This window comes from Strix aluco, chromosome 2, assembly GCF_031877795.1.
Source record: "Strix aluco isolate bStrAlu1 chromosome 2, bStrAlu1.hap1, whole genome shotgun sequence".
In the NCBI taxonomy this organism is placed as follows: Eukaryota; Metazoa; Chordata; class Aves; order Strigiformes; family Strigidae; genus Strix; species Strix aluco.
In genome coordinates, this window is record NC_133932.1 from 106,126,748 (window position 1) to 106,154,394 (window position 27,647).

Genomic DNA, 27,647 nt, shown 5'->3' on the forward strand with positions numbered 1-27,647 from the left:
CTCACTCTGCCCCTCCAGCAAGTTGACTGGGGGTGGGTGAGAGGTTTGGAGGGGACACATGACCCCAACTGATCAAAGGTATATTCCATAATGTCATACTCAGCAATAAATTGTGTGTGGGAGGTAGTCTTTCCAAAGTAGTCTTTGATTGGAGACCAGGTGAACATCAGTCTGCTGGTGGGAGGTGGCAAGTGACTGTATTTTCATCATTTGTTCTTTGTTTTCTCTCTTTCCTTCACTTAAACTTTCACTCATGAGATTTTCTCACTGTTGTTCCTCTGATTCTTTCCCCCATCTTGCTGGTGGGGAGTGAGTGAGTGGATGGTGGGTGCTAAGTTGCTGGACAGGGTTAACCCACCACAAAGGGCAAAAGGGCAAGAAATGTTAGTGAAGATTGAAAGGAAGGGAACAGAAAATGGACATTTGCATGAAATAAACCAAACTCTGTAGTTCCCTGGCAGCATTGCTGAAACATGAAGGAAATGGGAACAGCACTTCTAGGGCTCCGGTGATGCAGAACAGGCAAGGAGCCACAGCCTGAAACTAACCATTTTACTGGAAGTTTATAGCATCTGGTTGCATCAGACATGAAAAAAACCTTCCCACTTTGTATAAGGTCTCAGCAATATTACTGTTGTAATCCTGAAAATCCTGTTTGAACAAGGCCAGCTGCAGGGACACCCACACTTAATGAAAGAGCAGTTTGGCAAACAAAGCTGAAACATACCCCAATGCTAAGACCAAAAAAGCAGGAAGTGAAAAATTTTAAAATACTGAGAATGAGGCTTTTGGAAACAAACTTCTGTTTGTGCCCTTTATGGAAAAGATAGTCCACAGCACTGAGCCATCTCTGCACTTAATCAAGTAGTGGGGAAAGACCTTGCAATACAGTGCTGAGATAAGGTGGAAGGGACAAACGACAAATGAGCCGGTCCATGGTATCCACCACCACAATGCAGAGAAAAAGCAAGGGGTGCAATCAGACCAAACTACAGCCCCCAGACCTACACTAGAAACACTTATAGGGAAAAGATAGTAGGAAACATTCACCCGTGCAGTTTGAAGAGCTGATGCACACCACACACCAGTTTTCTGCAGTGGAGGAACCATGTGGACGACAAGCAGTGTGGAGCACCAGTAGCTGGAATTGCCAGGGTAATTTTGTGATTTGCATTTGAATGACCAGAAAATAAGTGCATAAGAAACAAGACATCAGGGCAACATGTCAGCATGAGACCAAGACTGACATGCTAGTTTTGTCAGAGGTGACCCCCAAGGAAATGGGCTAAGCTGATAGTGAAGATTAGATGCACAGTCTTCGGTCTGTGCAAATGAAGGTTAACCTGAGCTGTGGTTGCCTGCTCATGTTTCAGGTGTGAGGGTGAATGCAAGGGCTGAGCAGATGCTGTAGGAATACGGTAATGTGATCTTTTTAAAATTAGTTCATTCATGATGAACTAATGTGATGGAGAACTGCAGCAGAGAGAAGTGGTAATTTACACCCCATGGCCAGACAGGAGTGCCCATATGAAAGTTCAGTGGTGTTTCTCTTCACCCAGGCCTGCTCTAGGTGAATGCAGAAAAAGAGAAGTGATCTTGTCTTTAACTTTTCCATACGACTCCTCGGTGTGAGGCTGTCCCAAAACACAGCACAGATGTGGCCTGACCACAGGCACATTCAGCATCACTTATATCATGTATCTCTCCTCTGATGGACTTCATCCTGCAGTTCTGCCCTTCCTTCCTTGATGCTCCTGCCCAACTCTGGTGGCCAGCATGAGCCCCACAGCCCACCCCGATCCCGCAGTCTGCAGCTTTCTGCCTGTGATATTCCCTTGGCTGATAGGTAAATCTTGGCCCGTTACCCAACACTGCAGCAACATGTCTTTAGGGCTTCCTCCCTGTGTCAGTTACTATTATTATTTCACAAGAGCTTCTGATAGTTTGGTAGCATCCTGTTATTTTCTGACCTTAAGCTAAACTTCCTTATGACTGCATTAACTTCTCCTTTTCTGGTTGTGTATGATACAAAGTGCTTAGGAGGTCTGGCAGCCAAATGTGTCCTGTCAACACACTGGCAGCTTGCTGCCTGATGCACTGGGTTTCTTGTGGTCCTCCACCACACTGAGGTGAAGCTGTGTGACAAATCAGATGTGATGAATCCAGCCTGATCTGGTACAACCACAGCGACAAGGTTTGGGAGCCTCTCTTTAAATAAAGTGCACTTGTGGAAATGTAGCAGCCCGTTGTTTCCAGATAAATACAAATAAAGAAGAAACGACAAAGTGGGTGACTCTCCCCTGCATTTGGATGTGATGAAGGACACCTCATTAACAAGTCTCCCAGCTGCCACAATAACATTTCTGAGCATGGAGCCAGCACTAGCACCCTCAGTGTCTCCTTTCCCTACCTCCACTGAGACAAATTGACCCTGCCTAAGTAAGGAAGGACTTTCCTAATCACATTAGGATCAGCTTAGATGGCAGAGAGGGTAACAAAATTAGAGCTTTTAAACCATTATCTCTTCTTCATGAACATCTGCATTGATACAAGCCTGCGGAGAGTTAAGGAAAGCTGAGCTATGGCTGATCTCATTATAGCTTTAAAAACTAAAATATGTGATGGAGAGCTGATCCATGGCTGTAAGAAAACAACCAGACTCTTTACAATAGGCAAGAAAGGGCTCTGCTCAAGGCCAGAGTGGTTATATTCTGATTCTTGATTTTAAAAATAAAATTATCTCAAATTGCTCAAATCTTTTCATAGGCCCCATATGCAAACTAATAAATACACATATACCTAGTCAGATAGTGTGCCTATAATTTCATATTATACGTGTTATGTCATAGTGTTTTAATCCTGTTGTCTGCATCCTGTTTGATGTAATAATTTATTGTAATATTTTACATAACCAGAGTTGATATATTGCATGGAGAAGCCAGGGAGCGTGTCTGATCTCCTTGCTATGACAGTAATAACTGAAGTGATATGGTTATTGTACTCGGAGAGAAACATGAACTCTGCAGAAAAACTGGACTGGATGAAATAGGGGATAGGACTGGATTTTGGCTAATGCAAAGTAGACACCTATATAGCAGATGATACAGTGCTCAGGAGTTTTACTGTGCAACACGTTTTTCTTAAAAACATTAAACAGGAACTATTCACATATTTCTTAACATAAATCAGGAAGAAAAAGGACTTCTTGTTGACTTATTCAAAGAATAATTTACTGTGAAAAAAACCCCTCCTTTTATTCATATATTTACATATATAGATAAAACTAGGAAGGTCAAAAATCAACCCAAAATATTCTGAATTTGATACATCATACAGATGGGCCCAAAACACAAAGCCAGTATATGGACCTGGGTATGTTCAGAGAGGGATATATGGCTATGTTCAGCAAAAGAAGATCAAGTAGTGAACCCAAGCACTGGACTCCTGATCATCCACATACCTGAATTATCAGCTCACTCCCTGGCTCTGTTTGCACCACTCCAGCTACATTTCTCCAAGGCAAAATTGCTATAGTGAGAGCTAACCATAACCAGTTGAAGAAGTTGTTGGCATTTAGCTTCAGGCAAGAGATTGCTTCCCATCCCTCTTTCATTTAACAGTATAGACATAACCCACCAATCTCAGGCTTTGATACTGTATGTTCTCTGTGCAAGCACCACTTCTGCAATGCATTTATATTGATGTGTATAAACGCACACGTGAGTGCACGCACACACATATGTCTTTTTCGTTGCTCCAATCTGGCAGAAACCTGAGCCTAATTTTGAAATGTCACAGCTCAAATATAATCCCCCAAAAGAGTTTGCAATGCAGATCACTTCAGCAATCTGGTTCACAGCACAGCCCCAAAAATGGTTATATTCGTAACAGACTCAGATGAGAGAGCAAAAACTTTTTAAGCTAGCCTCACCGCTGAAGTCTATTATGAAACTACCCTCTCCATCTAGAGACATTTAATTGCTACCTGGCTTTTGGCCTCATTAAATTCCAGATAATTAATCCCCAAGTACTAGATTTTCACTCTGCCCCAAGACACTTCAACAGGTTTTCTTAGCAGTGGCCCTGAAATGATCATTTCCTGCTCTCAGTGCTGAACATGCTGTGCCAAGCAGTTTAATGCACGTCCATTAGTAGCGGACCACTTTGCTATATTAAGGGGAAGAAAAAGACAGGAGAAAAGTACAAGCCCTGCACTATCATCAGTTTTGCACTGAATTTGAGTGATCAGAAAAATGCAGATTCGACCACTCGCAGGACAATTACCCTGTTGCTCTCCAGGGAGCTTGGTTTGCAGAATGGCCAACGAGCCAGGCTGAACTTCAGAGCTGCTGCCACTAGAATGCTGTCATGCACCTCTCCTGCCCTGTCCTGGGGTCCTTGCCTGCCCTGCAGGGATATAACCATACCTGTCCAAAGGGAAGGGACTGAAACCTGGTCCCCTTTTTTGGCTTTGAAACCACCTCCCACTTTTCACTATCCATTCTCCAGTTTTGGTTCAAAGGTGGATAAAATCTCAAGGAAACGAGCACAATGCACTCCCCGTTGTGAAATAGGGACAAAAAACTTAGCTGCAATTTAGTCCTAAGTATATTCTGTCACAGATTTATTTCAGCCAAAACTTCCTTCTTCCTCTTAAATAATCAGCATAAGGCATTTGCTGCAGGTCTCCCTTCCATGACCGTCACCAGCAGAGGCATAGCTGGAAGGCAGCATCCCAGGGTGCTGCCCAGGCGCTGCCCTCAGGGACAAACAGAAGGCATCTTGCATGAAATTTGCACTTTTGCCCCTGAAGACTCAACAGCATTTTCATTTTTTTCTATTATTTGGATAATAAGTTTAATGTAATCTTGAGACAATGCAGCACAGACTTGAAAGTAACTTTCTAAATTTATTTTCTAGACTGTTGGGGCTGACACAATAGCCCTGTCAGGAGCTGAAATGTCCTCACAAAGCTACTGGTTCATGTGCTTTGAAGAGAGATAGGGAATAGTGTCTGTCCTTCAAGAGACACCTTTTCTGGACTATAAATGCTATCACCTTACATTTACTTTTTTTTTTTTTTTTTTTTTCCCCCACTGTATTTCTGTTGGTTGTATGTGGCAGGTGCCTGGACTGATTATCTTTGAAAACAGCATAATTAATGGCTTTCTGTAACTTCAAAATCAAATGTATTTTGAACTTCTTCAAAAAAACCCACTTCTTTCTGCTGATAGAAGGTGTGAACCTGTAAGTGCTGAGCCCCTGAAACTTTCCCTCAGAAGAGGTTTCATCTCTCGTTCCATAGAATTACTGAGAACACCTTCTTAATGAAAAGAGAGGAGACTGGGTCTTTCTCCTTTCTGTGTCTCAGACCTTGCTTTAACCTCAGAGAGGCCTTGGTTTTTTCAGCTCTAAAACATAGGTGACGGTATTTATAAGGAGACTGTGAGTTTCTACTTGAGGAACATTTTATGAAAGACTGGCTATTTGCCAAAGACAAGCATGATATTTTCCAGACCAATGAGCCATGGACTCTCTACTGCAGAAAAAAAAATCTACAAGGAGATCCAGTCCCCTGAAACAGGATTTTCGATATTTAATTAGAACAGAAGCAGGGCATTAAGGCATTGTAACACTGCCAGGCTGGACCCCCAAGGCTGAGGGAGCAGAAAGCCCACAGCTCATCTCCCTGATGTAGGATGACCAGGGCTGCTTCAGGAGCCTGCAGGAGCAGATGCTGTGCAGGGAAATTGCTCTCTGCCCACCCTTGGATGGGGAAACCAGCTGGATGGGTCAGGATGTGACTGGGGGAAAAATAAAGGAGCAATCTGGCAAAATGGGGCAGGGGGAGGATGCTACAGCTACTGTGGGAAAGCAGTGGAGAGAGCTGGGACTCTGCTGTGGGGGTAAGTGGTGTGTGCAGACATCACTGACTTTAACAGAGTGCTGAAGCACCAGTCAGTCGTTTTGCAAACTGGGGTGACTTTCACGAAGCCTCAGAGGGCAAAAAATGCTGATCCAGCAGTCGAGATGAGCTGTAACTGCACCTGTGAAAGCTGGTAGACAGAGGAGCACAGGGAAAAGCCGCCGTGGAGGGAACAGGCTGACGTGGTGAGCACCGAGGGAATGTAAGGCTATTGCAAGACTATCCTGAGGAAGGGAAGTCTCACTGAATCGATACAAACCTCTACTGTCAATCGGCTGTAATTGATTTTTCTGGGGTTGTTTCATTGCCTCCCTCCAACCCCCAGCAAAGTTATTCTGTTTTTTACAACAGACGCAGTGTTTCTGTGGGGATATCAAAGTTCTCCTGAGCAGGAGGGAGGGGGTACTTGATTTCCAGACTTTTTGTGTGGGATCTCAGATTGCTGCTATTTCTTTAATGTTTAGGAAAAAGAAAACACTGAACAACGTCTTCCCAGGTTCCCCAAAGCCTTCCAAGGTAATCAAATGTTGCCTTTTTTTTTCCTGCTGACAGTACCATTTCTAAAAATATCATATTTTGCCCCTAGACATGTTATCTCTATTGACGAAAGTCATTGTGTCCAAACTAGAGGTCTTTCTAAAAGACATCAGGGAGACGAAGTTATGGCCTTAAGCTCCTGAGAAAGGATCTTGGCTTTGGATTTTTGCAACTGGCTTGGTTAGGTTACCATAAGAGCCTTTTCTAGCTTTAAAGGATGTGAATTTATGTATGGGAGGCTAGAAAATTTTGCTGTACCTTCACCAAAGCTTCAGTCTGTGTTATGTCAGCGAGGTTTCAAAATGGGATTCCTCCTTTTGCCTGCTCCTCCCCCTACATGCTCATCATCCTCAGTGATGGATGAACATGCTGTGAGTACACAAAGTCAGTGACAAGAAGTGGAAAATCCTCAGCCTTGCAACTCGCACTTCAATTAGGGCAAAGAAGACACAAGCATGATGCACTGCAGTTCCTGCAGTTGGTGGCTAAGAGGCAGCTCAGTGATCCCAGGAGATGGTGGTACAACCCTCATTTCAGGGACCACCACTGCACTACCCAGGAGAACTATATCCCTAAGCATGATACAGAAATGGAAAAGCCATTTAACTTGTGCGATTCCCGTCTTGTTCAGGGAACTACAGCAGAAGGAACCCTTGAAGGCCCACACTGTTCATAGGTCCTGACAGACACAAATTCCCTTCCCAATTAATATTTGGTAGCATGTATATATCACTTAACCCAGATTTGATGCACAGAAATTTATTGTTCATGGTAACAGTCTCCTCTCCTTTGATCATGACAGGCCAAGAGTTTTATGAAAGTCTTTGGTACCTGCTGTGTCTACAGAAGAGTTGATTTATAGTTTGCTTAATGAACGTTGCTCTATTGCATATTGATTTTCTGTGTGGTTAATAGTTTAACTTAAAAATGATGTGAAGGCCATAACTACATTAAGCCTGTATGAACAGCAAAACACCCCAACATAATACAGCAAAAAATTGTTGCTGACCTGGAGCTGATGCATCCTCTCTCTGAGAACCTGTTTAAGCATCATAGTTAACACGTTCTCTGAAATAATTTTTCTCAGAGGTGAGCTCATAAGCAAGCTAATTAAATACCAAATTGATTATTGCAGGTACATTTACTGGGCATGAAAAAGTGATGCATCTCTGACATTTCCCTCTGTAAATATGTTTTAAATTAGTTGTTGGTAGTTAATTACCATACTGTAAAATTAAGGCAAATAGATGTATTTTGGATGCTATAAGGCAGCTGGTTTATGGTAATTAAATAACATCAATGGATTATGCTTAGATAAAAATTCTGAAAAATCAGGAGAATCACATCATGGGATGGCATTTATTGCTTCCCCGGGCATAGCTTCTGGATTAGAGGAGGCACAGAGGATATGTCCACATCAGTGATGAGGACAGCACAGAGCAGGAAGGAGGAGGCTGATTTGCAGCAAACTGTTATATGTTGAGGATGACTTGTCAATACCCCCTGTTTCCTGGCTATGAGGTTTGGGGTGGCTGCCGATGCTGCATGTACACCACAGGTTACTTCCCACCAGGGTAGCACCCATGCATGAGCTGCAGGACACAGCTGCAGGCTTGGGAGCTCAGGGGGCGATGCACCCCTGCCACTCTTGTCCAGAGAAGGATTTAACGCCTAGAGCACATGCATTTCTTTCCTTCTTCAGCTTTGGGACTGGGTTTGAGAAGGAAGTCCACCAGAAAGCCAGGACTCCTACTCTTGCTCCTCTTTTTGTTTTGCATCTAGAGCAGCCACCCTGGGCTGATGGGATTTGCACCTTTTTGGAGATTTGGCCATGACACTGTATTGTGTCCAAGATGCAATTCAGCTGGTCACATAACCTGGCCAGCATGAGTGGCCTTAGCCTTAGCTCACACACTGAAAGCGAAGATAATACATGAAAAAACAGTCATTTGGAACTGTGACAGCCTCAGTACTCATTTCCTATGGTGACAGGTATCTAGAAAATTAAGTTCCCTGGCAGGAAAAAGGAAAACCTTGTCTTTGACCACATAGTATAGGTACATTTACTATTGCCTGACATGCCCCTCCATTCTTGCTTTACCCTGTCCTAAGGCAGTGCACAGTGCCCCCTTGAATTTTCTGCCAGTTAAGAACCTCCTAAAAATCACTGAGCTGACAAGTTTTTTATTTGCCTCATGACATTAGGACATTTTCTATGAGAATTAAATCCCCCTGGAATTAAAGCCTTGAGAGTGGATGGCGGTACTGCAGACTCTGCAGTTTCTGCCTCTGCTTCAGTGCTGGGAACTCAACATGTTTGGGGCTACACAAGGCACAGTCTAATCACTGTTGTGCATGGGGAACCACTAAGAAAACCCAAAATTATGAAGAGCATTTTTGTTTATCAGTGAAGTTAATGCTGGCAAATACTCCCACACATTTTTTAATCGGGTCATTGGTGTGGTGAAGCCTAGATGACTTATGATTGACCTCCCAAGTGTTTTGCCTTTGCCAGGGAAAAGCACTAATACACACTTTTCCAAAGCACTACCTTCAACTTTGACATAGGTGGCTGAATTTTACTCTGGTTGCACACTGAAAGTAAAAGGTGCTAACTTTGCTGTCTGTGTTAGGGAAAAAGTCAAGATGTTGATGCAGATCTGCCCCAAAGCCCCAATGCATAATGACAAAGGAGGTTAGGGGGCTGCGCATGCCTTGTGGTGTCTACCTCAGACCACCATTTTCTGTCCACCTCCACCTCCTCCCATGGTCCCAGGTGAAGCGGGCATCCTCTGCTTCCCTCCTGAAAGCAGGCGGGGATGGCATGCTGCGTAATGCTGAGGCGACATGATTGCTTCATTCCCTCTCAGTGGTAGCTGCATATTAACTGTGGATTAATGAGCCCTCTAAGTATTACTTAATGCTCCTAAAATGCTTTATATTTTCTACTTACAGGATAATCATCATTAAGGGATTAAGGTAAAAAAATTACAAACTTAGGTGGCTACAATTAAGCTTCAGCATCCTCATTTTGGGTCTTACATATTTTCAACCCGACTGTGAGATCGGAAGAGCATATCCCCCCCAGACTTACTGACACCAAAAGGATTGGCAGCTTCACAGTATTTATGGCAACAGGACCAGTTTTGTGGATGGGTCCCTCACACACGTACAGCAGCTTAACCTACAGCAGGAGATTTGACTGTTTTGGCCTCCATCCCAAACTACCTAACTGATGTCAGAGAACATTGTCCCCCACTTAATTTACAGAGAGAGAAATCAAAGGCATAGATGCCTGCTGAGCATCCCAGCTAGCTGATCCCCTCCCCACAGCTCCGGCAGCATGATGGACCACTGCAGCATGTAGATGTGCCCGTCAGGTTTGGAGGCAGGTAAACCACAACAACTTGGCAGAATGCTGCAGTGAACAGATCCTGTCTCCTGCAGGGCTTATTAGTTCAGGCACAGCACCCACCCAGTGCAGCTGTTTATCCATGAGGCTTGGCCTGGCTCGTATCTAGCCTCTGCGGCATCTCTGCTCCATCCTTTCTCGCACCCCAGCTCCTGGGGTGAGAGGGGCAGGTGATGGGCAACCTGCACATGTTGTTGGTGAGCTCAAAGGCTGTGTTTGTGCATTGAGAGGAAAAGCAGTTTTGGGTACAGAGGTAAGTACAGCAAACTCTCTGTCACCATTAGCTGTAGCCTGGACTCAGAGCACTGGGTCCGTTATCCCTGAGTGATCTCCAGGGAGCTCAGCCTGATTTTTCCCATGAACTCAGGAACAGATGCTCACTGGTCTTGGGGAAGTCTGTTATCTGCAAAACTGGACTTAGGCTGTTGGACTTTTTGCCTGCAGAGGGCTGGACTAGGTTCTTGCTCATCTTTCAACACTCAGCTGTTTGCAAACACCAGGTGGCACAGGTCTTACTGGAGTGCCTGAGCTGTAATTACAGGTCAGCTAGGACCAGAGCTGGCTGCAACCCACTGTGTAACTTGCCTGTAGAGAGCATCAAGGCCCTTTTCCATGAAAAACAACTCAGAAGCTACCTGATCTGCAGTTTTTTCTATGTTGTAAAAGTCAAGAAGCAAAAGTTACTATTGCAAAAAATGCTGAAAGGCTGGTTTTGGCATCAATTAATTTTCCCTATGAGCAAGTAAAGAAAAGGTCTTCCCATTCCCAACATCTGCTTCATCAGCCTGAGTTCTTCTGCTATAGGCTGTTGATTGGCCTCTGGCAAATTAAAGTTGCTTTAGTTAAAGCAGCAAATAGGCAAAATACTCAGACACAGCCTGGATTTATCTGTGAATTGGGATGTTGTTTTCTAATCACTGGCTTATTATTAAAAAGTCATTAAAAGCTTAAAAATTATTAAGAGATACCTCACCAGTAAGCTGCAACACTAAATTATCTCCAGTTGCCTTGTGAAGCTCCTGGAGATTAAGGTGGCTTCAGATCTGTTTTCTGATAGTGCCGTCATCTTTTACCAACAGCCTGAAAGAAAATTCAGTCTTAATAATCAGTTATTTTACAAATCAGTGGTTATGTTTGTGCAACCTTGCATGACCTTCACATTTTTGAGTCTCTTTTTTGAAATATTTTCTATCACAGAAGAAACCCAGTAAAATTTTTGTTTTATTTTTAAAGCTGTATTATTTCCCGTATGATTTAGGCCCTTGAGATTCCAGGTAGAAATTATAATTGGACAAATGATTCCAGTTTGGCTGTAAGGGGGAAACCAGATGAAGCGATGGTGAATTACTGCAAGCATTTTTGTCTGATTTCCTGCTACACTTTAAATCTTGACCTGGGCATAGTAATGAATTATCTGCAAGTAAACACACCCCTATTTGTAAGGCACATGTTCCCGCTGCATTGCTGCCTTCTTTGAGTTTTCATTCTGCTAAGCTGGCATGTGGTTGTGGAAAACATGTCTTTCCACCCACTCCCAAAAGCACAGATAATGAGAGGTCTAAACCTGGGTACATGTCTTGAGGTAAATATTTATGTAGGATACTGCTTGACTAACAACAGTAAAGAGGTCGCCAAAAAACATTTTCCAGAATAATGACAGAGAGGAAACTAAATGAGCCAGATGAGCCCCTGACCACATCATAACTGTTTTGTAGGAATGAGAGGAGAGAAAATGAAATGCGAATACCTCTCCCAAGCCAACAAACCTTAAACACCAGCAAAACACTTTTCAAGGACCAGTGCTCAGGCTTCTGTCAGATATCCTCCGCTGAAGCTTGCTACAGTGGCCTAGGACATTCCTGATCTCAGTGCCTTCACGGCCACTGCCAGGAGTCATGTTCTCACAGCCAAGGCAGAAAAGGAGAACATGTACCTACATTTCAGCTGCCACTTTAGTCCAACATACTAATGCAAACTCTTTTAATAATCCCACAAAGGCCTGTGAGCATGAGGACCAAGCTTTATCTTCCCCTCTGCTCACCCTGCACCAGAGCAATGACCAGATTTTAAGGGACCGACAAACTCATGTGGAATGTCAATATTTTAAGCTTCCCCAGCAAAATACAGGTCACCCACAGACTTCCGTATTATAAACCACAAGCTGGCCTAAAAAGGCTGGGTAAATCAGCATTTCCTCACCTCTAGTGATGCTATCTCATCCTAAGTCACCAAAGTCTATGCAGCATGTCTGTCTTTCACTGACCAAAGACAAACAGAAACAAACTCCATAGAGCCTGGGAGCAGACCCAGAATCCAGGCAGGGAACAGAAATTACACTACCTAAGGAGCCTTTCTGCTTTGTACCTCTTTGCACAGCTAATTAACACAGCTCAGATGCCAAAAAGTGGGCCTGAAGCATTAGGGATCCTGCCGTAGGGGGAAAGTAATCATGAAGCAGTTAATTGAATAAACCCAAAGAAAGTTTGTTCTGCTGGCAGCCATCCCATAAGGAGAACGAAAGGCAGATTTGTCCAAGTGGATTATTTGCTCCGTGTGACTTGCTCCATGTTATTTGCTCCACTCAGCGCTCTTTAAGAACATGTTTACCCTTGTGCCACGGTGCAGTCTTTTCTGATAGAATTTGAACAATCTGTCCTCTCTCCTTTAGAGTTTATTTTATATTGCTTGTAATTACCAATAAGGGTGCTTATTCCAAAACATATTTTGAAGTATGTCTTTCTCATTTTTGTCATACCTCATCTACCACAGTGACCTCCTTTCCAATCCAGACTGATTTCATTAGCTGGTAATATCCCTGGGCTTTGGAATACCATAAGGATTTGCATTTCTGATGAGCTTAAAGTACTGAATACTTATGTAACTGCTATAGCTCCATACTTTTTCACTGGCATCAGTCTCCTGTGATGATTTCTGAGAGTGTCCCACATGTTTGTCTGTCTGCCTTCTTCATTCTTTTGAGATATGTCTTTCAGATATGACTTTGGCTTGGTTATTTTTGATTGAAATGTTCAACGGTTGCTCTTGAGACCCTTACACTCCTGCACCCCTCCTTGCACACCAAGCTCTGTTTTTATACAGGATTGCAGGGTCACAACAATTCGGGTGTGAAAGGACCTCTGCTCAACCCCTCTGTCCAACCCCTGCTCAAAGAACAGTTAACTGCAAGGATAGATCAGGTTTCTTGGGGTCCCACCAAATTTTTAAAATCTCCAAGGATGCGGATGGCAGAGCCTCTCTGGGCAGGCTGTGCCAGTGCCTCACCCCTTCCGTGAGAAGGGCATTTTAACTCATATCTAGTCAAAATATCCCTTGTTTCAGCTTATGTCTGGTCCTTGTTGTCCTTCCAGTGTGCATCTGTGGGAAGAGTCTTGCTCTGTTTTCTCTATACAGTCTCATAGATTAATTGTAGACAGCAATTCCCTTCTCTTCTCCAGGCTGAGCAAGTGCAGCCCTCAGCCTCTCCTCCCCCACCCTGTGCTCCAGCTTCCTGGTGCCCCTTACTGGGCTTGCTTCTCTGTGTCAGTGCTTTTCTTGGGGTAGGGAACCCCAGGCAGGACTTGGTACTCTGGACGTGGTCTCACAAGTTACATTCCTGCTGGTTACAGTCCTACTAATACAGCCCAGGATGAAGTTGGCCTTTGCCACAAAGGTACATTGCTGGCTCACGTTCAGCTTGTCCACCAGGACCCCTTTGTCCTTTTGTCTCGCCTGGCAATGGTGACAGCATCCATGGTTTACTCGCCTCTTTTGCCTGAAATTCTCTGTTGTCAGTTAGTCCCAAAAGTTATTCCCTATTTTTTTTCTTGATCAGAAGTTCCTTCTAGTAGAAATAAATTGAAAGATCTCACTCTGCAGTTACGTTGCCAGACATTTCTTTGCTAAATCTGAAATCTCCCTCAAAACTTGCTTTTGGACAGCGGAAAGAAGATTGTCTTACCTGAACCCATGTAAAATAGTAGTGGATATAATACTTGGTGTTACTGTGCCCAAACTATCTGGATTTATCTCAAGGAGACAATTATACTCATTGGGTTTTCTTGTGCATAGGTCAAAGGAACTGTAGGGTATCAGTAAGGTTCATTTCATCTAACTTCAGCTAGACAAAAATGACATATCCATCCCAAGCTAGTCTTCTGGTTTCCTTGATTGTCAGTGACAAGAAAGACAATCTTCCTTTGAGGACAATTAATCTCACTGATCCTAGACTCCAAAAGATGTTGCACCACAGATGTGTCCTCAGAGCTCAGGTAGTACAAGCAGAGAACTCACAGTACTGCCCCACAAGGAAAACCTGGCCCCCACTGGTCTGTAATGTGCCTTTTCATATCACTGGGCCTCAACCAGCAGAGATAACATCCCTGCATGCAACCAAGTATCCTCACCTGAGCTGATGTTGCAATGCAGCAGTGACACATCCAGGCTCACTTCCCTGTTAAAGAGGAAGACGTCTTCAATTTTCTGTCCTGTGCTCTTCAAAAGAGATTGATAAATTTGCCGGACGCCAGCAGGTTTTTCATATGATCTTTTGCTGGATCAAGTTTGATAATTTTTAGAATAAATATGTCTGAATAAGGGTCTGATCCTGCAAAACATACATATTTTTGAATCTGTGCACATGCTTGACACTGAACCCCTGAGTGGTCTTGCTGAGTTCCGGGCACTACCGTGATCACCCCACTTGCTGCCATCCTGCCGTTTGCACTTCAGCCTCTCATTTCCATAAAGCCTGAAGGTGACCTTAACCATCCCCTTACCCCAGCTGCCCTATGTAATCCTTGTGTGGTGGTTATTTACTCCATTTCCACACTTATTACTTTCCTTATTTTCCACATGGCAGTCCCTAGGAGTGGAAGAATGTTTTCATCCTCTGCTGATGTGGTTTTCTGCTCCATAGCATCCGCCTCCTTGCTCATCTATAGTGTTTGTTTTCTGCACAAGGGGATGTTACCGATTTCATCTTTTTCTGTCTCATTTATTCTCAATTTCTCTGTTTCTCTTTCCATTTCAGCTGGCACTTGATGTGAGAGAGTGTGTCATCTTGTGTTTAAGATATTCACAAGGACCATGTCTCTTCACCATGCATTTCCCAGGGGTTGATGGGCAATTTGCTAGCCACTCTGGAGCTTAATATTTCCATGTGGAAAATATCAGTAACATTACAATAGCTGTGCAAATTATTTATTTTTCACTGAGGAGGCCAATCTGGAAGGAAAAGGGGGTTCAGTTTGGATCAGCTCAGAACAAAGTTGCTCTGAAAGAAAAGACTAGAGCTGAAAGCACTGAATCTGCTGTAGAAATAACTGGTTAATTCCTTTCCAAAGTTGTTTCAAACATTTCTACCTTTTAAAAAAAATATACCAAAATAAACACGCAAAGTACTCAGAGGTCTCAGCTGTTTTCCCCCAGTGACACTTTCATGTTGCTGCTGAGACTAAAGGGGAGAGCTAAAGATAAATCCATTAATGTTATATAAGATGCTCAGAAATGTCTCTAAATAAATAAAAGTGCTTCAGATTGTACACTGTGTACATGTCAGGTGATTTATCGGCAATGCCAGGATGCTGTTCCCTCTTTGGAGGAGAACACTGTGGGAGAGTTGATCAGGAGTATTGCAGGTGGCTATTAGCAGCAGGTCACCCAGCGTAATTTTCAGGACATCTTCCATGCACAACTGAAATTTTGCCATTCAGCACAGCCCTCAATAATCCCTAGGGATAAGAGCTTTGTGGGAGGTTGTGAAAACCAGCTGAGGCCACTGCCCTGCCCAGCTGCTTGCTCCTGCAGCATGGAAGCAGAAGGGACGTGTGTGCCTACTTCAGCTGTGCACACACCAGACCACCAGCTTAAATCCCTGCAGAAAGTGGATTTGCTCTGCCACATCGAAACAGAGGGAAGATATTCTTTTTGGCCAGCACTGGTGAAGAGATCATGATGATGGCTCACTGCGCTGGGTGGACAACAGGCTGCCGCGGCACCTCCTGCTTGAGCCCTCATCTAGTGCACGATGGCAATCGGGTTTTGCAGCCATGTAAGGCACTTGACTTCCTCACCAGCTGCATCTGTGAGTGGTAACAGCAATGTTTTGCTGCTCTTTGTAGTGATCCTTGTCTTGCTGGTGATCGTTTTAAAGTGGGACTTCATCTATCAATGGGGAAATTGGTGGCACCAAACAAGGTGAGGATGGAATGATGGTGATTTCTTCTGAAAGAGCTTAGAGGAAAATAAGAGATCCAAAGTTTCAGTGAAATTAGTGATGCTTTCCTTTCAGTGGGAGTAAACAAAGCCCAAAATTAGATTACTGAATGTCAAAGGAGGAGAATTTTTGCGTTAAAACTTTGGTATAGCAGGGAATGGGCAGGATGAGAAGGAACAATAGCGCAGAAGAAAAGGCACTCGACAAAAAGAGAGAAGCTGTAGAAAGAAAAATAATGCAGTCTGATAAGGTGTTTAATGTCTCAGCATCCATGCTTTTCACTTCCAAATACAGCACATATAGAGAGGTGGACTGAAAAGTTGCTGTCACATTCAGCCAGACCCAGGTGGAGACTTCAGGCTCAGGCTCTTCACAGCTCCATCAGAATCTGGACCCAGATCAGCTGAACATGGTGGCCCAGCTCTGCTCACCTCTGTTGCAAAAATCACACCAAAAGCAGGCCCAGTGTATTACCTAAATCTTGTTCAGCTCTCCAAATGAATTCTCTCCTTTTTGGTGGCTCATGTGCCTCCTGGCACCCATCTTCACCAGCTCCAAGGAGGACCATGGCTCTGCACTGCGCTGTGCCATGCTGTGCCATGTGTGCCAGTGGCAATGCCACTGAGAGGTGCTAAGGGCAGCCCATCATGGTCATCGTTCCCATGGTCAGTGCTCCCATCATGCCAGGGTAGCAGCACTCCTCACCACCCCAGCCTCATGCAGCCAGAAAAGTGTGGCTGTGTTCTCCCATGCTCCTCATTGCCTCATTCAGCCCCTGGTAAAGCTGGGTAAAGACTGTCCTCCCACTACCACCCTGTGAAATTATTGCAGGTTTCACAGTTTTTCCCTCTTCTGCACCCGGCTGAGAGACACTGATTGCCCATTGTGATGGGAAAGCTTTGGCCGTGTGGGGAGGAACCCAAAGTCTCAGCTCTGAGCCAGGCAGGACAAGGATTATGGGCTTTCTATGGTATAGGAAGCACTGAACCCCTGGGAGATAGGGCATAGCCACAGAGGCTCCTTTCCCCTGCTTTACCAGAGCTCTTGAGATCTGCTGTGCTTCCTTTAAACTCTGTTCCTTGGATTACTTAAGAACCTCAGATTGTCTCAGAGAAAATAAAAGAAGTTTCTAAGTGTCCCTCCAGCTAAGTGTGCTGGGAGGTCTTTGATACTAGGAGAGAATCTTAATGGTTAAACAAAATTTAAACAAAAATTTATTGTCTCTGTGAATTCTGGCTTTGAGGCAAAATTCACAATATTTGGGAACATGGCCTGGGACTTTTTAACATCTGGGGCTTGCAGAACTATATTCAGTGCTTGGCTTTTCTACTGAGGAAACCAGCAACATGTGCTAACTAATGCTAGTTGTGGGAATGTCCAGAGGTGACTTACATCTGCTGGGAAGCAGACTGAGACCTCACCACTCATTTCATGTAATCAAGGCTTGTATTAAAACATCCATCTTTCCTCTGCACACCACGTGTTAGCCACAGCATTTGCTTTGGGGCAGTATTTCTCCTGAGGGTGGTATCTGGGCTGTTATGTCTAACCCAAAGGCCTGCACTGAGAAATTCTTGATATACTGAGTCGTTTCAGAGAGGGTGGATTACAAAGCGATATGTGGTGGTATCTGATGGTTACTCCTCACCCTGCTGTTAAACACCCTGCGAAGCGGAGAGGCATTTCTCCAATATTAAAATAACAGCATTGTCTTTCATTGATAACATCTGACTTGAACCATCTTGTAACCAGGTCAGGCTTATTATTGAAATTCACCCTCAAAGTCAAACGTTAGTAGGAAAGGACTAGATGCTTACCCACTCTATCCCATGTCTGGAGATGTAGCATGACAGGCAGGGTCAGTTAACAGCAGTGATTAATTTTCCACAGCAGGTTTGGGGTTGGAAGTGGGGAGAAGGAAGCTGGAGCATATTAACACAGAAACTTCTGAGACAGCAGCTCTTCTCATCCCTCTCCCTCCACCAAGGAGATGCCATTCATTGTTATTCTGGGAGACCATGCTGAAGCTCAGAGCTGCCCTGCTTTGCAGTGTGCTTGGAGCAAAGTTCACATTGCCCTGTGCCGTGGCCCCATGAGTTGTGCAGGTGAGTGAGCCTGTGGGCTCAAGGTTAATGGGTTATGGGAGAGGGGAGCTCCTGGGACCAGGCAGCAGCATGGGTGGATGAGTCCTGGGGGAGAGCTGCCAGAGCGTGCTCTGCCTCACCTCCACAGAGCTCCGTTATGGTCACATCTGCAGGCAGCTGAGGAGACATGACCGGAGGCTCCCTGGGTGCTTGTGGCCAATTTAGTTTCCAGTTTTGCCCACTGAAATCCCTTCAAACAGAGGCAGGGCTGAAGGAGGGGTGTCCAAGCAGTGTTTTTTGCTGCTGTCCACATCCCTACAAAAGGATTTGAAAGTCTGAGGTACCCAGTGCTCACACATCTCTGGCTCACAGCTGGGATGGGACCCAGGCACCTTGCCAGGAGCCTGGGTTTGCAGGCAACAGGGGGTTTTGCAGCCCCTCTTGCCATGGCTGTCATGATCCTGCTGGACATTGGAGTCAAATGCCACTTGGGCTCCCCAAATCACAGACCTACACAGGATATTTGAGGGTGTCTGGGCTGAGACAGTGGCAGAGGATGTCTGGGGGTTGTTAGCAGCAGGTTTCAGAGTCTCTCTACTCCCTTGCACCAAATAAATAAATAAATAAATCTCACAGGGGTATAATGTACCATAGCACTTTAATCCTGCTGGGGATAAAGTGGATTACAATGTTATTTGGCTGGCCACTTCGTGCAGAGAGAAGCTGTTATAACAGGACTCAAATCCCTTCCCTAACTCAAAGCAGATTTGCTTGTTGCTTTAAAAAATAGCTAGAAGACAGCTTGGCCCCATAAACCGTGTTACAACCTTTTTTGAATATAAGGTTGAACTATCTATGCCCTCCTTTAAATATGCTGCTTTTTGTAATTCAATGAGTTCCTCGAAGTCCTACAGAGATGAAGACAGTGGTTTTTACAAGAACGTTGTAAACCCACTTTTTCAATCTTTACAAGAACAATTTTCACACTCCCCTAAGAGTTAAAGTTGCGTGCAAAAAGCTGGTAACTCCTTGAATGAAGAAGGTCTGTTTTACCCAGATGTACACAGCACCTCGCTAGGCTGTGATTGCACACATCTATTAACAGGGGGGAAATGCAGAGGAATTCACTGAGCCTCATCTCTGCAGGACCAGCAAATCCTGCTCATTTCTTCCACGCACATGGAGCACCTTAAAACTTTCCCCACATGCTGCACCCGGCAGCCAGCAGCATAAACAATGCTCCTTTAATTAATATGGCATTGGAGGCAGCAGCCACTTGGCTGGGGAACTCTGTTGCCTGGCTGTGCCTCTCCAAGGGGAGACATCGGGGCGACTATATGCTTAAAGGAAAGCAGGTTACAAGATAATGCATACAATACAATTGAGAACAAAGGTGACCTATAGAAGTGAAGTAAATATGTGGTTTTCTCTGCTTGGCAAGTGAATTTTGATCCCAGAGTAACACTGCATCATAGGGTGCTGCTGCCATGCCTGGGAAAGCTTGTGGGAGGACAAAAAGAGAAAAGCATCGAGAAGAACAAAAAGACTCAAAAACAACCTCCCCACCCTATTCACACCCCTGCCAAACAGGCAAAATGGAGGGGGACAGTTGCAAAATTGTCTTTCCTTGTTTAGAGCTGCCTGTGTCAGCCTGTCGTGCACAGGGAAATAGCAGCAGATCAATAGAGGTGTCTGCACTGATACTCTTACTGTCTTCTCCTTTAAGATACACTGAATCACTCATCAGCCTTCTCAGTTAATGAGCCTTTCAGTGGGAAGAAAGACACAGGTTTCTTTAGAAACTTGTGCTTCTCTGCCAACCTCGGGACCTCTCCTCACGGAAGAGGTAAGTGATGGGCTCTGGTCACAGTCAGAGATCTGGGCTGTGATTGCCGTGACAGCATGCTGACATAACTTTACTGGAAGCCCCCCTTGGTCTAACTATGTGTCTGTGGCAGCAGAAGATGGTGCAACTTTTCCCTGGAGGGTACCAGGTCTCCCCTGCCCTCTGCTGCTCACCAAGTGCTCTACGTGATGCCAAATCTCTGACACATATATGTGATCACCAACCACGGGTCCTCAGGGTGGGCTGGATCTCATTACCATCTCTGAGCACTCCCCTGGATGGAAGGAGTGAGAATGGAGGTCCTGCTGCAATTTGACTTTAATGGAGTTATGTGCGTTGGCACTGATTGAGAACCTGACCTATGTGAGGGATGTCAGTGTGCATAATCACACCAGAATATGATGCCTGTCATTTATCATTTGCACCAGTCAGCCAGGAGCCCCCTTGCCTGGGTGCTATGGAGATACAGAATAAAATAATCCCTTTGCAAAGAGCTTACAGTTTTGAACTAAGCACAAACATTTAAGCCTAGAAGGGAAGGGAAAGAAATGACATTGCTCCTAGCCCTTGTTTCCTAGCAGGCTTGTATTCATCGACCGTGAACCTTAATACAGTTTTCACTCCACTTGTCAATTGTTAAGATAGATCTGGGGGACGTCAACAAAATGTTACAGTTGAAATTACCCAGCTAGAAATAATAGACTATGAAACATCAAAGTAGCCATAATACTGTAAACCACCACAGAGGAGTATGCTTGGCCCTTTCATTTTTAATGGTCCCTCGGGTGTCATTTGGCATACAGGACAGTCTGGGGGGGATTTCCCCATTCCAGCTTCAGAAGTCTCTGCACCAGGTTGCTGGAGAGAGCAACCACAACCTCCCTGGGCATCCCCTGGAGAGAAAGGTGCACCCTGAGAAGCAGGTTCATCTGGCTTGTCTCTGACACCAGTTTTTGGACATGGTATCTTGCTGGCTGAAGGTGACCACCTCTTCACCACCAGGCATGAGCAGGTGGGTTGAGGTGTTTTGCTCAGAGATGACTGGTGTTGGCCCAAAGGCTCCTACGGCTGGTGCTGGCAGTGGATGCCAGTAGTGCTGTGCTGAGCACAAAGGGGTCTGACCCACCCTCTCTTCTGGGTGTGGGCACAAAGTGATGGTATGTTCTTTACAGAGCTGGTGGGAAACTAATCTGAACATCCTGGGAGCAGATCAGTGCTAAAGCCCTCTGTATTTACCCTACTGGATGTGAGTTTGGTAACTTGGGAGCACCTTCAAAGCATATTTCACTTTACAGTCAGAGGGGTTTTTTCAGAGCAGAGAGGTTTCTTGTCAGCTTGTCCATCTGCCTGATGTCTCAACAGGCCCATGTGGGGAAACACATGCCATCGGGTTCCCACTGCAGTCCTATCAGGGAAGAAATCCCAACCCAGGTCAAGACAATTCTCACTGGGGCTTCACTGATACGTCAGATGTTTTCCTAGAGGCTCCCGTTGGTTTCCAAGAGAGTTTTGCATCCAGTGTCTGCTTTCAAGAGCTGCCAAGAGTACCGAGATTGCTCATCTCTCTACCGTGCTTTGGGTCTGACCAGTGAAGAGCTTGGCCATGGGGGATTTTAATAAACTGAAATACCCAGTGTGTTTAACAGAGAGGAACAGAAGCATCAACTTTTTTTAATATGTTCAAAGGTAAAATGCTGCAGCTCCTACAATAGCAGATCTGCAACTCAAGAGGACCTGAACTGATAAATTCAGCTCTAGTCCTAGATACCAGTGGAGCAGTCAGTGGACAGCCCTCTGTGTGCTTATGGGACCTCATCAGACAGTGCCACTGGCATTGAAATTGTATTGTGACCTTCAATAACCTTTTTTCTGCTCATTTTTTTTTTAAACAATTAAAATTATAGATAAAAGTAGCAGGAGACAGTCATATAAAAGGGGTCAAGCACAGAAGCATTCATTTACAAAATCTCCCCATGCACTTAAGAACGTGGCTATTTCTTGGATCTATTTGGATGGCCAGACCCTTTCAGATAATGACAGGGCTGCGGGCTTTTTAAATAGCTTGTGTCTGCAGAGGAGCATGATGCCGGGAGAGGCAAGCCCGCACCCGAGTAGTCCATCCCCTGGGAGTGCCTGCCCCGGCCGGCGGTGCTCGCCGAGCTGAGCACAGCCTTGTGCAGAAACCCTCACGGAGCTGGTGCCTTGTTGTAAACAACCTTTCCCTGCCTGAGCACAGCCTGAGACTGGAAATATAACTCTGGGAAATCTGCCTTTTGGGGGAGGAGGATGCTGCTCTGAAGAGGGATTTACCCCATCAGTGGACCTTCCAGGGACCTGCTGCTCAGCAAAAATGTTCTTTGCAACCCCTCTGAGTTTCTCACAGGGACCCCAGCAGAGCCAAAGATAAGTCATCCCGAATTAAATTAATTTCTGAGCTTGTGTGGGTCTAGCGGAGTGGCAAGTCAGATACGCAAGGACTTACTGCAAAAAAGGAGTCACTTTGTTAAAGTTGGTCATTCACTGCCATGATAAAGTAATTAAAGCCTCCCAAATAGCTTTATGCCCCTGCTGCTCCTTTACATACAAACATCAAGGCTCTGACACAGACAGAGCTGTTGACACTTTGTCTGTGAAAATCCAGAATTGTGCGAGTAAGAGAAATGTTTTATGGGGACTATAAATAGTTTTGCATTAAGGCAAATGTATTCTCCCGCCTAAAATAGATTCACCTTGCAAACAGCTTAAGGACAGTTTCAGTGCCAGAGGAACGCCTTCAGACTCCCTTCAGAAGACAAATACAGCCTTTTTCCCCCAAAAAAGCAAACAAGACCAGCAGCCAGAGACCCCTTTGTTGCCATCCCCCCCTCCTCCCTGGTCCCCACTGCCTGGCAGCATCCTGTGCTTGGGTGTCAGCCTGGGAGACCACCCAACATCCTTCCACTAAAAAGGGTCTTAAATATATTCAACTAACTTTTCCAATAATTTTTTCCAGATTCTTGCAACACGCGTGCTTATTACACAGGTGAAAGGGATGAGGAAACTTTGGGGAGGGGGAGCAGCAACTTCCCACAATCGCTTGGAGCAGTGGTTGCTTCTCCTTCGCTCCAAGGGGAATCATGCAGCCAGACAATGCAAACATCCTCTCTGCCAGGGCTGCAATGTGTTAACAGCACTCTCCCCTTGCTGCCAGAGCATCATTTCATTCCCTGCGGAGAAATGCCAGTGGTGGTGGTGGGGGAAGACGAGAAGATGTCAGAAGAGAAAAAATATTTTTAACTCACCTTTAGGCTGTGCGTTGGGTTGACGACGCAGACAAGTTGCCCAGCAGCCGAGAAAACCCTCTTTGCCTTGTAGTGCTGAAACCGCAGGTGAATAAGATCTAACACAGCCCCAAAGCACTGGGTGAAGAAAAGCATCACAACTTTTGGCGTTGCTGCTGCTGCTGCTGCTGCTGCTGCTGCTGGTGGGTAGGGGAAGCAGCGAGGGAGCCCCTGAGTCCTTGAGCCTGGGGAGGGAGTGCAGTCGGCGAGCGCTACGCTCCGGCACGGCTTAGCATGCCTTCATATTCATCATCAAAATAAGACGGGAAGAGGCTTGCAGCAGCGGGGCGGCCAATGGAAAGGACAGAAATGTTATCCTTGAGGTCCGGAGACAGCCAATAACAAATGCCTCCCCTCCAGAAACTCCCTGATGAATTGAGCTTGGTGGAGAATGTATTATTGAACATTACCATACATCAGCACATTGCATTTATCTTGTGATTACAGCCAGTCATACGTAAGGCTGTGGAGATATGCAGGCAAAATTGATTGCTTAATGTCTCCATTTATTAATTACCTTAATTTAACCAAAGAGCGCTCAAACACCAAAGGTAAATGTAAGACGTAGGGAAGAAGCCCACCAGTGAAACTGTTAGAAAGTAGCAAAAATAGATTAAGTAGAGTACGTATTACTGAGGGAGAGAAATCAAATATGCAAAGAGAGTTACAGTTCCTTGCAGGGGTTAAGCAGAAGTAGAGCTCGCTATATAAATAGATTCACGTCTGTGCATTTGCAGGCTTCAATTTGGATTTTAACCACTCTGAAGTTTTCTGAATTTTACATTCTGGTACTTCACAAGGGTCCCAGCACACAAATAACATTTCCCCCATCACTAAAAATAGGAGAGGTCAGGTCTCGGGTCTGGTGTAACTTGGCATAACTCCATTTAAAGTCAGTGATGTTTTCCTGATTTACACTTGCCGGTGGATCAGGTCCATTGGACACAAAACACAGCAATTACTGGATGCTGGAACTATGAGAGCATAAAAAGGCACAGAACGTGCTTCTAAAAATAATGAAATACATGATGCATGAGAGCACACACAGAGAGAAACTTGCACTGAGGGAAAAGTGGCTTCTAAATCAACAGAATAATTAAACATGCAGAAGACTTTGGCTTGTCATTCATCTGCATATCGGTGGACAGGAAATTACGAATTAGCCATTAGATCGTCCTAGGCATTAAAAAGGAATTAGGGAAGTGCAAGGAAAATAACATGCTTTTGCATATTATTACCAGTGCATATCTCTGTTGGTGGGCAGGGATCCTTCTCGAGCCATTGAGTCTCATTAAACATGAGTCCCCATAACTGGGTTTTCCAGGAGGTGACTACACCGAAGCAGCCGAGGGAATCAGAAAACACATTCATTTCACGGGACAATCCTGTGTGATATGTTGCTGTGCTTGTTAATAAATCAAAGAGAGTTAATTTAATTAGGTCTCTGCCAGAACTTCCTATCAGGGTGCTATTTAGGCTTGCTAGCTAAGTACTCACATGGCTTATTTAGCCTTGGTAATCCTTTTTCCCTTCAAAGCAGAACAGATAAAAGTAGCTTTTCTTTCCTTTTTTTGCTTCTTTTTAAATGTGAGCCCTGTGCTGGGGGTGGGGCTGCTGCTCTGGATAGAGCAGCCCCCGTACAGCACAGGCTTCAGCCTGGGACTGGATCGTCACAACTGCCTCTTCCTAAATCAATACTGCAATACTGGCTCTGCCAGACTGCAGAGAGCTTGTGCGTAAAAAAAAAAAAAAAAAAAAAAAAAAAGAAAAAGAAAAAAGAAGGAGGCCTAGGTAGATAAATAAGTGGGAAATTGTGAATGCTGGAACAGCTGACAACACAACACCCCCCACCAAACATTGAAGACAGGAGGAATATGTATCTCTCAGTTCTTAACATTTGCTTGTAAATGAGGAGATAATTTTTGCAGTGCTGAGAGACACTTTGAGAATATTTTCAGACAGACTTGAGGACAAGTGAGTGAATTGATTTGCTTAAATGTATCCTTTTCTCCGTTCCCAAAGTAACTGTGAGCATCCAGCTATTTATTATTTATTTCTTCCTGATTTGTAGCTGGTAGCTGAACACTATACCAGCAAATTTCAATCTGGAGTTATCAGTACAAGTATTCTGCCATCAAAGCCTTAAACAAGCAAAAGGTCATTCCTATTTTTTTTTGGTTATTGCCACCTAAATCCCCTGGGATTATTTCTGTTTGACAGATTGGCTCAACTGAATGCCTAGGCTTGTGGGGCATGGCCACATCCATGGGCAGCAGAGAAGGCACCCCTCATCCCTGCTGTCCAGCCAGCCTCGGGGCTCTTGCAGTGCCACGATCCAGCCCCCCTGAGATCCAGATGCCTCCCTGGGGTGGGCAGGACAGGTGTCCCTGATCCCACAGGCACACAGGGACATCTTCCACCTAAATAGACATCCTGGCCACTAGGCTGGTATCCAAAAAGTGTTGTCGTTCTTACAAAGAAAAGACCTCCTTCAAGGGTGGGTGAGGGACCTTTGCAGTGTCCAAATCCCGTATGCATCTGTTCCCATCTCACTTTCTACACGTGACCTTCTGAGGAGCATCTCCCCACCAGCAATATTTGTGGAAAAGGATGAAAACGAGCCCTCAGTGCATCTGAACATAACTCTTGCTCAGTGCGTGAGTTCATGTTCACAGCAATGCTTTTGGAAAATGCTTTATTGCCCATATTGTTCATGTCCCGAGACCTACACGCAGCACCCACTTACTGCATTTCAACACATGACTTGTCAAGCATCAGCTTGACAAGTGACCCTACATCTGCTGAACAGCGGCGGCTAGCCGTGCACACGCCTTTGCTTACAAGCAAAATCTCAGCAGTGTGATCTGGTGTGTGGGTGTGGATCCAGGTCTTTCTTCTGCTTTTGCATACAGGGGCTCTGACCAGCGTAACTCGATTAATTTGAGTTTGTGGTGGTCTCATCCAGGCTTGGGGATGCAAGGTCTGCTGCCCTACCTGACCCCAAACCATGGAGAAGGTCCTTGAAGGCATTATTTAGCTGTATGGATGCAGCCAGAGAGGAGGAACAAGTACACATGCAAGTGGAAGGGGCACTCGATTAATCCCATTTAACCGTTAGTTGCAAATTTCTGGTAACTGTAGATGTTATTTCCAAGATGCAAGCATGATGTGGCAAAAGTCCATAGGCTAAATCTTCATTAAGATCCAGATTTTGCCAAATTAGCAGCTCTAGTGGCATCACCATAATACGCATGGGATTATAATGCTCTAACAGCTCAGCTGATGGTGCAGCTGCGTCAGGTTAGCACAATAATAGGATCAGCTAGACATAAAAACTGGCTGCAGCAGTGCTAGCTTTCCAGTTTGCCCACTTTGCTTTCAGTCCAAGCTGCCGAGGTGAAAGGGGAACACTCGTGGGAAGATGTGGGTGTCCAGACACCGTGTGACTTGGCAGGACAACAGCCTGGAAGATGCATTGCTCAGTCCAAACCCAACATTAAATTGCAGGGCTTGGATTTCAATTAGATTTCTTTATCTTTCTGACTGGGCTCTTTTGGGGGTGACCTTCCTACATGCTGCTCTCATTTCCTGCCCCACCAGACACCACAGTGAGTCCAAGTCCCCTCTTCTCATCCCTACTTGTATAAACCTGGGTGAGTGCCTCTCTCTGACATCCTTGGGATGACTCCCATGCAGATGGCATCAGGCTGCCCTCCATTACTGACAGCCGTAGGGGAAACTTAATCTGCCTCAAACAACATCGACACTAGCCTTTGTCCCAGGGACAGGAGAGGCAGATGTTGTCCAGGGCATCATTAGTATCCATTCAGGCAGATTACCAGCCTGCTTGCACGGCCCCATTGCTGACTGCTGGTAGGATTTCTGGTAGCGCTGGCTGATGCGAGATGTACTCTGTCTCTGCTACTTATATATCCCTGTGTCCTGGATCAGGGAAAGACCTCTTTTACACCCTCAGCCCTGCCTTCTAGGGATGCTAGTTGGCTATTTAAACAGGTCTCTGCCACCTTCTAGCCAAGGTGCAAGTCCACGTTCTGCCTGGCTAGGGGGTGGAAGATCAGGATCCATGTCAACGAGGTACCTCTCCTGTGAGTGTCTACATCTGAGTACATCAGCTCAGCTCGTTTTGTAGTCTTGGGGGGAATGGAAAGTGCTGAGGATGCATTTCCCCTGACCTGGCTGGGACATCAGGCAGTTTTCTACATCCTCTGAATACAAACTTCATGTATGAAGCTTCATCTGCTTTCCTGGGTCTCACAGCAGGTTTTGAGGAGAGGTGTTTGTACAGTT

General features: G+C 45.1%; 1 protein-coding gene across 1 annotated transcript in view; it reads right to left on the reverse strand.

Moving 5' to 3' along the window:
* Positions 1-23,523, reverse strand: part of SIAH3 (siah E3 ubiquitin protein ligase family member 3) — a 47,073-nt gene extending 23,550 nt beyond the window's left edge. The window contains exon 1 of the mRNA XM_074816955.1: positions 23,301-23,523. Coding sequence (XP_074673056.1) covers positions 23,301-23,435 — 135 coding nt within the window. The 5' untranslated portion in view covers positions 23,436-23,523. The remainder of the gene's footprint in view (positions 1-23,300) is intronic.
* Positions 23,524-27,647: the final 4,124 nt, after the last annotated feature.